Genomic DNA, 17564 nt, shown 5'->3' on the forward strand with positions numbered 1-17564 from the left:
TCGTGTCTCGAGTGGTTGCATATCGTAATATCCTTTTGTTGCTCATGCGAAAAGATGCACAGCCCATTGGCTCCAGACTCCTGCAGCTAACCACGTCGGCGCGGTATTTCCCGACACAAAGGAAGCCCTCATGTCGGATATCTGCTTCCTCCACACATGTCGGTGCGCAAGGGCAGTGTCCGATCGGCGTTGAGCTATCTGAGCAGTACGATCCTGTACGGTTGCGAGACATACAGCTGTCAGCATCTCTTCCATCCTATCTTGGCTGTTGAAAACAGCAGGGGATATCATTATTGGGTGTGACTGCATACTGCGGAGAGTAGTAGCGGTAAACATAACATCATCGTAGGTTGACGCAAGTCCTCACTGTTGAAGGCAGGATTATTATCAGGCCGACTGAATACTGACGTGTCAGAGGTTGCCTTTTTGTGGCCCTGACAATCTATTATTATACTATTCCGTCGTAATCAGAAGCCAACAGCTGGCTGTCTTCCAGTCAATGAGAGCTTCCATAAGGCCTAGCCGCTGCGCCCAAAAGTTCCACAACAGAGAACAGGAGCACGAGGAAGACGAAACTATCGATATTATTCGGTCCTATGTATACAAGGCATTTGGATAAATGAATTTGTGAAACACACCTTTACCAGAAGTGCTATGACGTTTATGAAAGGGCTTAGGGCAGCCCCTTTTCTTTGTGTGTTGTATTGTCTAGATACCGCAAGCCAAGTACCGCCAACTGCCTGAACGAATTCCAATCACTAGATTTCTGCAAAAATAGGCACATCCCTGGGCTGCCAGATAATTTATCAAGGGCTTGGACATGTTACTAGTGTACTTTGTGATGAAGTGATGCAGAGACTTCATTGGGCTGGCTCAGAAATAGGGGTCGCAATTTTTGTTTCGTCCCAACACACCAAAGCTTTCCATATCATAGAAATCTAAGACTTTATTTTGACTTGATGCTCCGTGGAATATCATTAGCTATGTATGGATTCTTTGAGGATCAATATTTAATGCTCTATTTTTTCACCTTACTTTTCTTCTCTTACATATCTCATGGTATATATAAGCAAATCCTCCAGTATCGAATTTCACGTATCAAAGGCTGCAAAGACGCGCAATCGAAAGCCCCAGTCAAGGATCCTTACATTGGATTTGATTTCATTTACGATTGTCTCTTTGCAAAACCCGTCGAAAGATATCTCGATTCTACATACAAGACCTTCCAACAGCTGGGAGCCACATATGCATACAGACGGTGGACATGGGAGGCCGTCTACACATGCGACAGCCGAAATATTAAGCATGTCCTTGCCTCTGGCTTTGACGATTTCAAGCTCCCTCGTCTGCGAGTCAACGCAATGACAGGGCTCCTTGGGAGCGGCATCTTCACATTGAACGGGCACTCGTGGTCACATGCTCGAGGAGTTTTGCGACCCTGCTTTGCGAAGCAGAACAAGGAAAGCATAGTCGATATGCTCGAGACTCATTTTCAGGCCCTACTACGGAGAATTCCAGACGACAACACCACTATCGATCTACAGCCCCTGTTTTTCTGGCTCACTATGGACTTTGCGACAGACTTTCTTATGGGCCATTCGACGCGCGTCCTCGACCGCATATCAAGTCATGCAAAAGAGAAGCAGTTTGTGGATGATTACCTGACGTGCTCTACGGAGATTGTTAGGAAGATGCAGCTCGGTCCACTCCAGATGTTCTCCATCAATTTTGCTGCTATGAGGGCGCGAAGTCGCGTGTTCCGATATATCGACGATTTCATCAGCGCATCCTTGGAGAGAAAAGATGAGAGCAATTCTGCAATAATGGGCTGTAATGTTCTTCAGTGTCTCGCGGCAGTGACGGCAGATCGAAAACAGCTTAGGGATCAGATACTCCATATCTTGGTTGCGAGTCGCGATACTACGGCCTGTTTGTTGAGCAACCTTTTCTTCGTTCTGGCTAAGAAGCCGCACATATATGACAAGCTGAGGAGGGAAGTCACTTCGATTGCGGGTGCTGAGCCTCCAACAAGCAGCCAACTGAACAATATGGAGTATCTCAAGTGGTGTGTTCAAGAGTGTGAGCCAGGATCCAAGTTTTTATCGTCAACGTCGTTTAGCTAACCGCAGCGAAGCTTTGCGACTCCATCCTGTCATCCCGACAAATGCTCGAGAAGCGTCCAAAGACACTGTCCTACCATATGGTGGTGGTGAAGATGGCAATTCACCTCTTCTCATCAAGAAAGGAAATCTCGTCATGTACAACATCTACGCTATGCATAGAGACGCTCAAGTGTTTGGACCGGATCCTGAAGAATTCGTGCCCGAAAGGTGGAATGGTCTCAGACCAGGTTGGAGTTATTTACCTTTCAATGGCGGACCACGAATCTGCATTGGCCGTAAGCTATCTGAAGCTATAAAATTGTTTGGCGAATTCTAACTTGTTTAAATAGAGAAATTTGCCCTCTTGGAAACATATTACTTTGTGTCAAGAATGGTGCAAACATTCGAGACAATGAACGCAGTTGATGATTCAGAATGGGTAGAGCTTTATGCTCTTGCCACTACATGCAAAGATGGAGTCAAAATTAGTCTAAAAAGATGTTGATTTGTATCAATCACTTTTTGTTTATTGTTTAAGCTTAGTTGGCGTTTATGCGTTCAATTCTTGGTATCATACAATATGGTGTCATAGGTATAAACAACCGAGGATTTGTCTTTTTTTTTACTACTCTACACAGTACACGGTTGTGAGGATCTTCAGGTTGATCAGAGTTTAATAGCCCAAATCCCTTACCTATACGTAAAAAATAGAATATTTTGAAAATTATCAGCTATGGAATCAGGTGTTTCAACCCGTTTGCCGAGGAGAAATTACATCTAATAAGGAGGCGATCGCGAATTCCAGGTCAAAGTCAACCACACGAATTTTATCCAAGACTATATATACAATAGCTAGACACGATGTAATTTGATGGGAAAATTCAACGAATTAACAGTGGAAAGCGAGAAAAAGAAATAGGTACTTTATTCGGTCGCCATGCGACAAACTCGATATATGATGTCAAAGCCCCCTATATCATGTGCAAATCATCCGGTAAATCAATGCGGTATATTCAATCCATCCAAAACGCCATTTATTCATGCAATGTATGGATCGCCATAGCTTCGTAGCTTCGTCAGTTCGTAATCACCTGGTCTCACAACCTCACAGAAGACTTGGTGGAGAACAAGATGGTCTTCAGAGATGTTCATCTCTCCGTTGATGTCCTCAATTATCATCATCCGGAGGGCCATTCCGATAGAATATCCGTTCAAACCAGGTTCTGTTGCTGCGATACCAGGTATCGGTATCGCATCGAGATCCTCGCTCACCCCATTCTTCCTCATCATAGAAGTCGTCAAAAGCATGAATTTCAACGTCAAAGTCGACGTCAGAGCGACCCGGTTCGATTGGGACCCATTCAACCTGTTCTCCATGGCGACGACCAAATTTTCCATTAACATGGACAGTCTTTGGCCTCCACATGCTTCCTTCTGCCGCCGTCCATTTCATTTGGACAGACCACTCATCACCGTCCAGCTTCCGAAAATGCTCTTCTTTAAGTCCATGGGTCCAGAGCCGTCCCTGAACTTTTCCTTCATGAAGAAAGACGTTCTCTGGGTCCCATACCATGGCATCGTGGGCCAAGCAGATGAGAACGTGTTGCTTTTGCATCAGTTCCTTATTCTTTTCCAAGGCGGCGATATTTGCGAGGCGCTCTAAGCCAATCCTGAAAAAGAAGCCATCATTGGTATCAGGATTTATTATTAGAGTGTCCTTGACGAACGGTTTCTTGGTCCAGGGAAATTGCAGCCACTGTCGCAAAAATAATGACCCGCATTTACCGACTTTGCGTCTAACAACTTCGCTTTTAACCTTCTGTCGGTTCACCTCTTTCTCTATCCGCTTGAACTCCTTCTTCAACTGGCGCATGTAAACATCACCATGTTTGATCGCATCTTCAACCACTTCTTCAACATGCTCCAGCATCTCCTCGTAGAGCTTAGTGTGGCTGTCGATGATTTCCTTAAGCTGGCTGGAGAATCTTTTGGTTCCCATCAGAGCAACTTGTATCATCTCGCCGCGGTGAATCTGGAGATTGAGGAGCAGGCAGTTCATCTTTTCTTGTTGAGTTTTGCACGAATCGATATACTTGGCGTGCGATTGGTCTCTGAATTGCTCAATCTGGTTGAGCCGCAAGAAAGCTCGGATCCTTGAATTGATGCTTGGCCATAGCGACTTGCTAATGGGCCCTCCAAATACCGCGCTGATATCATAAAGGAGGTTTTCTATTTATCTTCGTAAGCAAAGAGTATCACCAAATGTAAAAGCGCCGCAATAGTACGCACCATTATCTCTTATGTTATTTGTGGTAGGTGAGTTGGCTGAACCGACAATTTCTTGGTTCGTCTGCCCCCCTGATTCTTGGTCAGACATGCTGGGTGGTGTATGCAGAGAACTTGATCACTTGAATTGTATAGATAGGCTTCTACAAGCAATCACGTAATATAATCGGAAAGGCTATGATGGACGATATGTGTATACAGAGATGTGAGCTATGTTTGTTGAAATTGAGTAGATAAAGATCAAGAAGGGGGCTGCTTCCCATGAAATATTTATACGGCAAACGTAAGAGGAGGAGCAAGAACAAACTTTGAAAACGGCTTCCCAAACTTTGAATGATTGGTATATGGTTTATGCTCCAGCGAGATCTGAGCGCATTTTGGATGGCTTCACTCGTCTCGTTAAGGTTTATCAGCTACGTAGGTACAGGGGCATGACTCTGTTACCAAATGAAGAAATTTGACATCCAAGTGAACAACTATATCGGCAATATGACATAGCAGTCTAGATAATAATGTGCATCTTGGCATAGAGCTACAAGCTTATTGCGATTGCGTTCTTCGAATTCTTCCATCTACACAAAGAAATAGTATCAAACTTAGGGACAGATCTCTCGTACCTCAAACTCGAGTCGCGTTAAGTTTTGGCTAAAAACCAACGCCCCTGGGTATCCATCACCCCTGAGTATCCAGAAACCATCGTCGTGCAATTCCGAGTAATGCCATGACAGGCGGTCTGACACTAACCAAACAAGGTGAAGCTGTGTGAACTTGCATCTGCTCCTTCTGGGAATATTTCCCGCAACGTAGTACTGATTAATCGATATAGTTTATAAAACCATGCATAAACTTGAGACTAGCATGGTTGGGCGTCGGATAGAATTCAGTACTTGTGGAGATTTGAGGTTTATACGAAGAACCCACCAATAAAGGTTCAAGATTGGCGGTCCTTCTTTTCTCCTATACCTAGATACCCGTCCTCTAGGTCATATGAGTCTCAAAATTTTCGGTTAATCTTCCGCCAATAATGAAAATCTTTTATGTAGTTGCATTACGGGCCGAAACGAGTCACGTATAATAACGAGCTGCACGATGGCCCACGAAGCATTCGGCTTGTATCTTGCCTGTGTTGTCCTAAGATAATGTACACAGGTCACATAAAGAAGATTGTTGGATTATAGATCAAGAGGTTCGTATTTCAAAGAAACTGTTAGGTATGTGCAAGGTGTGACAGGCATATTAATGCGCAGTATGCGGTCTGATCCAGGATGGTACGCATCGATGTCTACGCCCCCTACGTAATATTGCCGCTGAATCTCCTATAGTCTTGAACAGTATGTTAGCCAAGGTATTCCCAATAATATTCTACGTGATGAAATTACTCCCCATCATATGTCGTATCGTTATATATTGCATATACATTCATGCATATAGCACCTTTTTGACCTACCAAGTACCGAAGCCCAAACATTATTCCCTTGTTCCTGGAGATAGCCTGTTTGGTACATCTCTACATTGCCACAGTATAAGAAAACATGAATAAATCTCATTTGAACCCACGACCTGGTGAAAATCGAGATTTTCTTCTCACCCTGGGAGTTGAAGCGGGAGTCTCCGAGGACAGATGATGGCGTCAACGTTATTAACCATGCTTATTTGGGGAGCAAGGGTGGCCATTGCGCGATTCCTATTTAGTCGTTGGTGATGGCGAATTCGAACATGGCTTGGACATTTTCGGCTGGACGCTCTATTCCCATTCAGTTCCCTCTCTGTTCCGGCAGTCTGTATTTGCCATCAGTTGTTTGAACAGCAGTGAGTGAAACTCATTTCCATCCATAGCCAACCCTTTATCTCTCGGTGATGATGCTCATGTACGGAACAGTGAAGATGGCCATCCTGGAATCGGCTAGTACGCATCTGCAAGTTCATGCTGGCAATTGAGTCATGCCAAAACTTGCTCGTCCTGCAGATGGATGCTGTTGCTGCCTACGGCTCGTGCTTTACTGTTCCCATCATGATCATCCATCACCTTCAGCTGGTTAAAGTACATACATCTACCCAGCCACCAATGGAGATTCGTAGACAGTTCAAGTAGATCCATGTACTCATATAAGACATCATACGACCAAACCCGTGTACGAGTATAAACCCTCATACCAAAACCACGGGAAAATTCTCGCTGCCTCCGGCAAATCGATCCAAAGATCGCCTAACCCGAAAAAGCATGTCTAATGCGCCCTTACGGAGCTTGCAGGGCAAGTGATCCAATGCTGGGATTTGCTTCAATCACCGACAGTGAAGTGACGCAGCATCTTGGTGGGGGAGGGGAAAATGGGACCCTTTTGCTGACCCAGAAAAAAAATTAAGAGCAAAAAAAAAAAAAATTAACCATCGGGAGCCGCCGAAAAGCATGTGTGAAGCGAATTTCTTACGCCGGTGATTGCCTCTATATTTTGCTCCTCTTCCTCTTCTCTTTTCCCCTTTCTTTTCTCTTCCTCTTGGGCATTCTGTGTATCCCGTCTCGCTCCCGTGGTCACCGGCCTCGTTAAGACTCCGTCCATCTTGACAATCTTGTTCCAAATTTCCTTTTTGATACCCCTCGTTGACTAAAAACAAATAAAAAACGTCAAAATGGTTGAGAAGATTTACGTTACCTACAACGACGTATGATAAGCCCTTGAACAAGACAACCTGCCGCATCGTACTTTGCGAAACCTAAAAACTAATTCGACTTCGCCGCAACAGGTCCACAAGCTGTGCCAGGAGGCCGCTACCAAGATCCTCGATGCCTTCAAGCCGCAGCTCATAATCGCCATCGGCGGTGGCGGCTACGTCCCTGCGCGAATCCTCCGCTCGTTCCTCAAGCGCCCCGGCTCTCCCAACATCCCCATCCAGGCCATCGGCCTCTCCCTGTACGAGTCCCTGGGCGACGACACCCAGGTCGAGGAGATTGGCACAAAGGTCACCCGCACCCAGTGGCTCGATCTCAGCGCCCTGGGCGAGATGGAGAACCTCGTTGGCAAGCGAGTCCTGATCGTGGACGAGGTCGACGACACCCGGACAACGCTCGAGTATGCCGTCAAGGAGCTTGAGAAGGATGTCGAGCTTGCCCGCCAGAGGCTGGGACCCGATGCCCCCAAGGCCGAGTTCAGCATCTTTGTCCTCCACGTATGTGTTTATCCGCGGAGACATTAATGCCAAAAAGTATGTTTTGCTAACTCCCTTCCAGAACAAGAACAAGGACAAGAAGGGCCAGCTGCCCGAGGACATGGTCAACAACCGATACCTGGCTGCCGTCACTTGCGGCGATGAGTGGATTAACTATCCCTGGGAGGCCATCGACATTGACGAGCACGACCGTCTTGCCGCCCTGAAGAAATAGAACACGCTTTGTCATCTAAACCTGCGAATACGTAAAATTGAGAAATAGAGCAAAAAAATAAATAAATAACTGATACCATTAATATTTGCTGCTGTCTTCTCTGTTCTAAGCTTGCTCTCTCTGATGTCTAATTTAATGATACAGGATATTGGATTCTATACATGATGCCCCATACCACAGCTCTCGAAATTGATTGACTGATACACTATACCGCCTGCTGAAACTCCGACTTGAAATTTATGCCTTTTCTTTACTTTCTTTTCTTCATCTCTCAGCCACCGAGTGTTCCTTCTCGCTGGTGTCGCTCCTTTAGCCGCTTCTCCTGCTTCATGAACTCGCGGATGCCAACCGGAACATTTTGAAAGGCCTCCTCATCCCATCTGTCTTTCGAGATGTCGGCCGCCAAAACTGCATCCGACCGACCGCCATCGGCATCCATGGTGCGACCTCCAGCCTTTAATCGCGCTTTCGCTTCAGCCTTGGTTGCCGACCATTCTTCCAAATCCTCTCGGTAACGATCCCACACGCAGTTGACGCACCCGCTCATGCAGCAGTTGTCGGGCTCTTCCGGGCGAGGAGGGATCAGGATGCCGGCGATGTAGGTAGATTTTGCTTTCTTGGTGGCAAGGCGGTCCGCTTCTTCCGCGGGGCCGAGGAGACGAGAGCCGAAGATGACTCGTGCTCTTGCTTCTGGGGTTGCTGGTGCCGATGTTTGTTGAGGTGATATGGTAGAGAAGATTTTGGGAGTAGCGTCTTGAGGTTTCAGAGTTGGGTCCGTGGGGATGGAGCTAGCTGCTCTCTTAAGCGTTTTAGGAGGCGAATACAAAGTAGGATTTTCGAAAATCGTTTGGTAGTATGCTCCCAGAGGCGTTCTTTGCGGCCACTGCTCCTCCAGGCCAGCTTCAGTGACACTGGCAAAACATCGTCGACAGCATTTCCCCTGCGATAAAGCCGCTCTGGGCCGCACAAGCCCCAGCCGCGATATGATGTTTCTTGACGGCGACATTGTGGTTGCTTCAGCAGAGTAGGTTTGGAGAATTGGGCTGCGGCAGATGCGATGCGATGCGACAGGGCAGATTTATAAGAGCCGGCAAGAAACCGGATGAGAGCAAGGCCTTGATCCGGAATTCGCACTTCGGCTTCGCAGAGCTTTTGTGGGGGGCAATTCGGACGTCATCGGGCAAACCGGCATTTGCTGAGAGAGAGAGCCGCACGTGATGGCTTCGGTACTAATTCGAGCTTCCCGTCGTTTTCAGACTCGCATCAGTAGGTGTCTTTCGGTAGAGAGAAGAGATAAAAGCAGGATAAATAGGAAGCACATTTTTGTTTTTTGTATTGCTGCTGCTATGATTTTGTTTTTATTTTTATCGTCACTAGACAACGCAAGCAGTAGCGACAAGAAATTCCATCCATGGGAACCTGCATAATAATCTGATTTACAGTATCCTCCAGTGTTTGGAGCTACATAGTCTAGTATACCGAGCCCAAGCGCTACCGCCTACCTCTTTGGTCCAAGCCCGCCTTGTTTAGCTGCAGCTTTGCTGTGACGCGCTCCATCCGGCCAAAAACACCATCCCACATCGCCAAGCTGTTCATACGGGCATCTTCGCATCTCTTGCATATTTTTTTTCTTTCTTTTTCTTTTCTCTCATTCATTTTCTTTTAATCCAACATAGACCTTTCCCCTGCCGCATGGTTTTACCGCCCACCACCCCCTGGCTTCTCAACAATGGATGGGCCTGCGTCAAAGAGACGTCGGGTCTCACCTCGTAATTCGTCTGTCAACATTGGCAGCAGCAGCGACGCGACTCCAACATCTCCAGAGCCCGCAAGAGCCCGAGCCAATCGCCTTGCAAACGCTGCACAGACGAAAGCCAGCGCAGTGCGTCGCCAGCCACAGACCTTAGACAAGGAACAATCTGCGCCACCAACAGAGCAACAACAAACGCTATCCACCAGCGACGAAGCACGAGAAGCTGTCGACGAATCCGCCAACGCGGTAGCAGCAGCGACTAGCAACCCAGCGCAAGAGGAGGATGAAGCTACGCGAAGCCCTGGGTCATTACCATCGTCAGAACAAGCCGACAGCAGCTTGGCTGGAATACCTACCAGATCGCCTTTCAAACCGAGGCCAAGGCCGTTACCGCCGCCTGCACCCGAAGGAGACGATGAGGCAGATTCATTCTTGGGAAGAAGGCAGCGACGATCACCAAATAGCGGTCGGCCCATTTCCCACCCAGAGCCCGAGTTACCGCCATCTGCCCCTGACGCTGCCTCTTTCAAACCGCCAAAGGGCATACACAGCAGTCCATCGCGATGGAGAGACAAGCCTAGGATGAAAAAGACCTCGCCTTTAAAGCCCTCTTCGAGCCACCCGCCCGTGAAGCCCGGCAGCAAGGCTGTATTGCCGATGCACAGCTTTCAACTTCCTCCAAGGGACAGCGATGGCAATCCACAGGAGAATCCTTTGCACGACAAAGCCCATCCAGCCCGTCAAGTTGGCGTGTTTGATCCGAATAGAGACAAAAAGAGGGAAATAGAGGCTCTTGAGGAAGAGATTGCAAAGTTGCAGCGGGATCTGCAGATAGTAAGCAAAGAGAACGATAGAATACGGCTGATGCAGTCTTCCGGTCGTATCCTAAGCTTTGCGGACGAGGAAGAGGTATTTGACGTGATGCGACGGCATCTCATAGACTCCGAGACAAAACCTCCGCCGCCCCCATCACAACAGTTATTAAGAGCGGCATTAAACCCTACAGCGTTGTTGCCATTTGGGAGGCCAACTCCGGTTGTCGCTACGACAGACGATCAGATCAACATCGCAGACATCAAATCTCACCATCCCGTAAGGATGACGGCAGAGGAAGAATTGCCATATCTGCAACTATTCAGCCCGTTCGAGGTCACGTCAACCATGGCCGTGTTGCATGCGGATGGGGACCAACCCCTGCGGCAGCGGCGTGTCATGACTTTCCGGTCAAAAGACGCACCTGGCCTCTTTGCTTCAAAGGTCGAGATGGTGGTGAATGCCACCAACTCGAGCATTTTGGAACTCAAGGTGCACTCTCTCGAACCCGCAGCGAGGGCTGAGCTGGGGCCATTTGTCACCAAGGTATGCGAAGGCGACTGCAACAGGAGCATGCAGCGCAACATTGGGATACTGTCATGGGCCATGGGGGAATGGTACCAGGCTGCCGTTCAAAGAGCGCAGTTATGGTCCAAACTAGACCAGGAGCTAGCTTCCAAGGGACAGTTCTTGCAAGCCGTTGCCGAGGCACGGAGGAAAAAGCCGTTGCGAAGAACAGCTGAGGAGATGGAAGACGACGGGGAAGAGCAATCAACACCTGCGCCATCATTTAAGAAGGCCGCGTTGGTTCATTTCATGGGCCAACAAGCGTTCGAATTTAACATCCCGTCGAAGAAGCGGACAGATCCTACATCATCGGTGCGGTTGGAGTGGAGGATTGATTTTGATTGGATTGGAGAGGCGCAAAGCAAGGTGACTGTCATGATTGGCGTCCCCGGCAAGTGTAAGAGCTCTACTATATTTTTCCCCACTTTGTCTTTAAAACTATATACTAACATATTCTTTATGCAGGGCGCAAAGCTGATCAGCGTGGTGTGTTGGGAAAGCTCCCAAAGCTGTTTGAGGATCTTGTAGAGGGGGGGCAGGACCCATCTCTCGCGGTTAAAACGATTGTGGCGTTGGTTGTAGGAGAACAGTGAAGTGTGTATGTTGTTGAGCGATGTGATATCAAAGGACAGCCTGAAAGGCGGCCGGAGTAAAAGAGATGTTTCAATCTAGCTCAAGATGAGCGCTTGACGTGATTCCACCGCATCAATAGCAAGAAGAGTGAGCCCGAAACGTGAACATTAAAAAACACTACTTGTTTTGATCCCAGAGTGATATTACACATGATTATTTTTACATTTTGTTTATCCCTCTTCCAATTGCGCCACGTATGCCACGATTTAGTCCACGTCAACACCCAGCTTCCTGAGATCGACCTTGGCCAACTCAATCTCCTCCATCAGCTCCTTGTGCGCCGCGGGAACATCGTTGAAAGTGAAGACGCCCCAGCCGAGACGGAAGAGGAGGAACGCGCCGAAGGAAATGAGGGCCCAGAAGGGGAGCTATGACGTTGCAAAGGAGCAGAGGTTAGTTGTGTTGTCAAGAGATTCGACACGGGGGAGATGATTTTTGGGGTCGCGACGCACCACTGGGACGATTTCTTGCTGGACGAGAGGAGGGAGAGGAATGAGCTCCAGGAAGAGAGCAAAGTAGAGCTATTTCGAGCAATCGTTAGCGAAAAAGACAAGTTCGTTCGTATCGCGATCCAGAAGCCAGGCTTTGGCGACTGAAGGGGGGGGAAACTTCGTACAGAGGAGACCAAGAGGCCAATGGAGATGGTCTGCTGCGCGCGGGTCATGATGACGACAGAGGTGATCGCGAAAATTGACAAGGGAAAGAAAATAATAAAATGAGCGTGAGGGTTTGAGGGTCTGCGAAGTGCCGAAAATGCGTGGGAATTGGAGCCCCCCTTTGCGAGATGAACAAGGTCGAAGGTTGAAATTCCGCGATCTAACCAGCGTGGCGCCTCGGCCGGGTTTGGGAACTGGCGCGCTGGAGCTTTAGGCCTTGCAGTGGGCTTAGTTGGCTGGTTGGGCTGTGGCTTAGGGGAGGCGCGTTGAAACGAATCGCCCTGCAGCTGTAAATTTCAGAGATGGTGACTAAGCAAAGCTGTGTTGATGGCCTTTTTAGAGTAGAGTGTTTCTCCACTTGGCATGTCTTGCACTTGTCATGGCACAGAAGCACAGAAAAGCAAGCATTATCTCTTTCATTTCCCTCTGCTTCACATATTTTCCTTCTTTTTTCCTTCTTTATGCTGAAATTTCGCATTGCTAATAGTACAGACAGACAGATGTACTAATCGAGATTGTACCATTAGATCTACCGCTTTGGCAAAAGGCGCAGGGATGATTGATGGCCTCTCTATTCAGATCGGCCATCCAACCAACTCTTCAGCTTACCAGGATCATCAAAGTCCAACCCACGGGTACACCCACCCGCACTTGTGCTAGACGTGGAAAAAGGAGGCAAGAGGCTACAGATGACCCTGGTATTCAGCTTTGCTCTCGCCGGCGTGGCGTCCACTGACGGGCAATGGCCAGCGTCGCAACAGGCCCATCCCAGATGGACGGGAGTGGATTTGGTGCGCGGTGGCCACTAGGAGACGGGCAATTAGCTCTGGATTTGCTCTCCCAGCCGTCCTAATCGCCGGTCCATCCATTCAGAGCCCGGGCGCTAATGCAGGCCGTGCGATGTGCCGGTGAAGCTGCCTGTGCGAGAGAGGAGAAAGCAGAAGCAATCGATGTGACAGGGAGCTTGTAAGACAGCTTGATTCCCGATACGGGACCAAATGACGACAGGCATCGGCGGGGAATGTCTCACTCTGCGGCCTGCAATTCGTGCATCACAGTGGTTATGACCACTTGGACGCGGGCCAAGATTGACCGTGAAGCACAGGCAAAGACATGCCCGGCCTTTGATGCTTGCTCTTGGTCGAAACCCGCAGAGCTAGCGGCACTGCATGGGTGAGTTGGCACCGCGAATCAAGCACGCAGGCAGTATTTGTGATTGCGGTGGTGAATGTCTCACTACAGATCCACGGTCTTGCGGCCACCCAATACGACTTCATCTAAATCGGGCCCATTACTGCATGTATTATGGCATTGGCCTGCTTGTATTAGTCTATAGATGTGACCTCCCCCAGCCTTTGCTCTTTTCTTCCTTCTCTTCCTCCTCTTCCCCCTCTTCCTCTTGTACACCTCGCTCCTCCCCTCTCCCATCCTCCTCCATAGGCCTCTACTAGTCCCGTTGTTTCTTAAGTCTTATAACAAGATCAACATGACGACTCCAATTCCTAAGCCACCCGGTGTGCCATTGCTCGGCAATATTTTTGACGTCAAACCCAGCAACACATGGGACTCATTAAGAAAGCTCTCGGAAAAGTATGGCGAGATCTTCCAGATCAAAGTACTGGGTCAGACCATCGTCTTCGTTGCCAGCGTGGCTCTAGCTGAGGAGCTTTGCGACGAGAAGCGATTCCGCAAGTACGTCGGCGGACCAATTGTCGAGATCCGAGCGGCGGTTCACGATGCGCTCTTCACGGCATATGATGATGAACCTAGCTGGGGCATCGCTCACCGAATCATCTTCCCCACGCTGAGGCCCGACGCCGTGGGAGCTCAATTTGGAGAGATGCGAGATCTAGCTACCGAGCTTCTGAATAATTGGAGAGGCCTTGGGGAGCAAAATAAAATCTCTCCTGTAGAACAGCTCAACCGACTGAATCTCGAGTCCACCACCTACGTCTTGTTTGGCAAGCGGCTCAACGGACTGAACGGTCCTCCGCACCCGATGCTTCAGGCAATGGAAGACTCTACGTCGGAGGCCATGAAGCGCCCTACTCGGCCAGGCTTTCTCAATTGGCTTGTGTATGGCCGCAAGTTCAAGTCGTCAATCAAGCTTATGCGAGATTATGCTGCAGACTTGGTCAAGTATCGCCACGAGAACCCGACAGACCGCCAAGATGCGCTGGCTGCTATGATGAACACGCCGGATCCGGAAACGGGCAAGACTTTGACTGACTCGGAAGTCATTGATGAGATTCTTTCGATGCCCATCGGGAGCAGCACGGCACCTTGCTTGCTCGGTTTCGCAATCTATCTCCTTCAGAAGAACCCAGAGACCATTGTCAAGGCTCGTGAAGAGTTGGACAGAGTCATTGGTGATGGGGAATTCGAGCTTCAGCATCTTGAGCAGCTAGAGTACGTGCAAGGAATTATGCGCGAGTCACTCCGTCTGTCCTCGGCTGCACCAGGCTTCAACATTGAGCCACGACCAACCACCGAGGGTGACAAGAGTCCCGTGCTGCTCGGTGGAGGCAAGTACCAAGTCGCACACAACCAAGCCATGATCATTGTTCTGCACGGGGTGAACCGAGATCCAGCGGTATTTGAGGATCCGCTGGAATTCAAGCCCGAGCGCATGGTCGGCGAGGCCTTTGAGAGGCTGCCTGCCGGAGCCAAGAAGTGGTTCGGCAATGGCAAGAGAGTGTGCATTGGCAGATACTACGCTTTGCAGTGGAGCTTTATTCTTTTGGCTAAGATGATTAAGGAGTTTGATTTCGAGCTGGCGGATCCGGAGTATAAGTTGGAAGTGGATGGATGGTTTAATATTCGGCCGATTGACTTTTATGTCAAGGTGAAACCCAGAGCTCTCTGATATGTCACAGATGGTGTGTTAATTATGGATACCAAGTATTTGATTGATGGCGGGATAATAGGGAAATAGTTTGAATCAATTCAAGAGAATAATTGACCTCGTCAAAGACTCGACAAGACCATTCGTACATCTATACTTTCTTCTACGTATACGAGGTGCTGGCTACCGGAAGCACATCAAACGGATCCTTACCCTGCGTCAGCGAATCGAGAAACCCATGAATATGCCCATCCGCGATCTTGCCCAATGATTTACACGCGTCTTCCGGCTCAATCTTCTTAACCTCAATTATCCTCTCCAGGTAACGAATAATCTTGAGCCGCACATTAATATAATTACTTATATACTTGTAATGGCGATCATTTTCGGGGGTGGTTCTCTTGCGCCATTCCGTGCCATATGTTGTTTCGAGGAGCTCGATGGGGGGGTTCTCGCGGTCACCGAACTTGTACTGGTTCCAGATGGAGAGGACAGTGGTTCCCTTCGACATACGGCGGAAGTGGAAGCGGCCGCCGTCTGGAAGAGTGTGGTAGCGGGGGATTGAACTGCGGCTGACGCTGTATCGGGGTTTGCCTGGCACTGATTTTATTGGTGTTGGTTTTTGGGCTCGTTTACCAGGGCGGCGACGAGGTTTAGGGGCAGGTCTAAGTTCAGGTTCAGGTTCGGGTTCAGGCTCAGGTTCATCTTCAGGCTCATCTGCATGTTCGTCTTCAGGCGAAAATTCCGACGCTGGGGGCGACGGGGAAGGGCAGTAATCCGTGTCTGAGTCGTTGTTGTTCTCGGAGGGGTCGTTGAGATCCGGGGGGTTGTCGTCTCTTGGGGGGTCGTTTATGGCTGTCCAAAGAGATTTCCGCACCACGGCTCGAAGCCGCCGCGCGCCAGCTAATATCTTAAGTCCATCCTCATCCTCATCCTCTTTCTCGTCATCAGCTCGGCCTCCATCATCTTCCCTCTCCTGATTGACTTCCTCCTCTTGCAGCGTCTCCGAGCCTAAACCCTCCTGTTGCTGAAGGTCCATTGCATCAGCGCTGTTTTTAGAACGTAATGTTTTGTCCTCCACTAACGCCCTCCTCGCCGTCGTCTGTCTCTTCTTTGCCTTCCTCACACCAGAATTCCCAATCGTAGGCTTCCTCTTCGTAACTTTCCGCCCAGTACTCCTGATAGGCTCTCTATCCGTATCCGGCGTCGGCGGCACCTCCATATCCACGCTTCTCATCCGCACATCATCATCATCATCATCATCCCTCTCCTCAAACAGCGTCGGCAGATCCCCTCCATCAACACCCCCAAACGAACCATTACGAATATTTTGCATAAACTCCTTCGTCTGCCACAAAATTCCATACTGCATGTCCAGTCTCCTCTCAAGCTCGTCATTCTGCTGTTTCAAAAGTCTCATTTCTTTCTTCAGGGTGTCCTTCAGGGTGTTCATCTCTGCTGCATAAAGCGTATGCATATTGATAACCGTTTCCGCCAACTCCATCGGGACTTCCAAAGTCTCCAGCCCCTCCATTCTCCTTGTCTTGTCCTCCTTGTTTCCCAAAATTAACCCAATGCTTGTTTCAGACGAAAGGTAGCTGTTTGCTCTGCCAAGAAGACCCACAGAGTCGGCGCCGGGTGGGTCTCCCGGAACCCCTTCCGGAGCCGGAGTTGAGGACTCCGAGAAGTAGACAGAAGGAGCGGTGTTTAGGGTTCTATGAGTTCGCAAGGCGAGTGATATTTTGGGGAGGCCAGAGCAACTGCTTGGGCTGCTTGAGAACTGATTAGATACCACGTCAGGAACGTGGCTCTTCTGCCGCCGCTCCAATTCGTTTGAGGACATAACCCTCACACCCGTGATATTAAATAAAATGAGCAATTACGTCCTTCAAGTTTTCAACGCGTTATTGCATGTAAGAAGGATGAGCGACTATTTATTGCCATTTACATGGCTGCCTTTCATTGTTTGATTGTAGAAGTGTGCTTTGATTGCTTCTATCTAAAGCCGCGATTGAGGATCAAAGAGCCTGGCTTTGCTTGTCCTCCCCACGGACCATAGACGGGCCCTCAACGCCGCCCCTTTACTTTCGTTGCATTCCAGTCTCAATGGCCATGCTCTTTGTTCTATCCATCAGCTCTAAATTTAAAAATCGGTCATTCATCTCATCCGCATCATTGGATGCTACACTGTTCAACCTGGTCCAGTGTAACCGGCTTCCTCCACTCAAAAATGAGCCAGCCAAAGACGTAATAAAAGGGGGCATCAAATCACAGCTCTAAACCTGCTGTCCCACTCCCATGTCTATGCAAAGTTGAAAAGAAAAAAAAATCTCAAAAGAGAATAAAGAAAACGCTCTCCTGGTATATGCGCGCGCTTGGTATCTCATCTCGTCCAGCTCCATACGAGAACCTGAAAGGATCTGAAAGAACACAAAAGAACCTGAAAAACGGTAGGGAAAAAAATCAATCGGGGTATACAACGCCGAATAAATGTGGTGCGCCGAAATGCAAAGGAATAAATGATAGAATG

At 48.8% G+C, this 17564-nt stretch overlaps 8 protein-coding genes across 8 annotated transcripts; 4 read left to right on the top strand and 4 right to left on the bottom strand.

Moving 5' to 3' along the window:
• Nucleotides 1–1013: 1013 nt before the first annotated feature.
• On the top strand, nt 1014–2607 carry TRIVIDRAFT_36591 (uncharacterized protein; the record flags this gene model as incomplete). The annotated part of the gene is made up of 3 exons (XM_014102105.1): nt 1014–2079; nt 2135–2398; nt 2453–2607. The coding sequence occupies 3 exons, from the start codon at nt 1014–1016 to the stop codon at nt 2605–2607; spliced, it is 1485 nt and encodes a 494-aa protein (XP_013957580.1).
• Nucleotides 2608–3270: 663 nt separating this feature from the next.
• On the bottom strand, nt 3271–4479 carry TRIVIDRAFT_199731 (uncharacterized protein; the record flags this gene model as incomplete). Its single annotated transcript, XM_014102106.1, has 2 exons — nt 3271–4331; nt 4392–4479. 2 exons carry the CDS (start codon nt 4477–4479, stop codon nt 3271–3273), a joined length of 1149 nt encoding a protein of 382 aa, XP_013957581.1.
• Nucleotides 4480–6955: 2476 nt separating this feature from the next.
• TRIVIDRAFT_74134 (uncharacterized protein) lies at nt 6956–7847 on the top strand (the record flags this gene model as incomplete). The annotated part of the gene is made up of 3 exons (XM_014102107.1): nt 6956–7049; nt 7131–7553; nt 7615–7847. 3 exons carry the CDS (start codon nt 7017–7019, stop codon nt 7765–7767), a joined length of 609 nt encoding a protein of 202 aa, XP_013957582.1.
• Nucleotides 7848–8038: 191 nt separating this feature from the next.
• On the bottom strand, nt 8039–8773 carry TRIVIDRAFT_37118 (uncharacterized protein; the record flags this gene model as incomplete). The annotated part of the gene is made up of 2 exons (XM_014102108.1): nt 8039–8555; nt 8592–8773. 2 exons carry the CDS (start codon nt 8771–8773, stop codon nt 8039–8041), a joined length of 699 nt encoding a protein of 232 aa, XP_013957583.1.
• Nucleotides 8774–9997: 1224 nt separating this feature from the next.
• Nucleotides 9998–11493, top strand: TRIVIDRAFT_146966 (uncharacterized protein; the record flags this gene model as incomplete). Its single annotated transcript, XM_014102109.1, has 2 exons — nt 9998–11297; nt 11366–11493. Coding segments are annotated over 2 exons (1428 nt in total), but the record flags the coding sequence as incomplete, so codon positions are not given.
• Nucleotides 11494–11635: 142 nt separating this feature from the next.
• Nucleotides 11636–12301, bottom strand: TRIVIDRAFT_92171 (Dolichyl-phosphate-mannosyl transferase; the record flags this gene model as incomplete). The annotated part of the gene is made up of 3 exons (XM_014102110.1): nt 11636–11901; nt 11986–12054; nt 12150–12301. 3 exons carry the CDS (start codon nt 12195–12197, stop codon nt 11740–11742), a joined length of 279 nt encoding a protein of 92 aa, XP_013957585.1.
• A 1295-nt stretch (nt 12302–13596) lies between these two features.
• On the top strand, nt 13597–15167 carry TRIVIDRAFT_215790 (uncharacterized protein; the record flags this gene model as incomplete). Its single annotated transcript, XM_014102111.1, has 1 exon — nt 13597–15167. The coding sequence occupies one exon, from the start codon at nt 13676–13678 to the stop codon at nt 15053–15055; it is 1380 nt and encodes a 459-aa protein (XP_013957586.1).
• Nucleotides 15168–15197: 30 nt separating this feature from the next.
• Nucleotides 15198–16877, bottom strand: TRIVIDRAFT_220629 (uncharacterized protein; the record flags this gene model as incomplete). Its single annotated transcript, XM_014102112.1, has 1 exon — nt 15198–16877. One exon carries the CDS (start codon nt 16875–16877, stop codon nt 15198–15200), a length of 1680 nt encoding a protein of 559 aa, XP_013957587.1.
• Nucleotides 16878–17564: the final 687 nt, after the last annotated feature.

This window comes from Trichoderma virens (assembly GCF_000170995.1).
Source record: "Trichoderma virens Gv29-8 chromosome Unknown TRIVIscaffold_5, whole genome shotgun sequence".
NCBI lineage: Eukaryota > Fungi > Ascomycota > Sordariomycetes > Hypocreales > Hypocreaceae > Trichoderma > Trichoderma virens.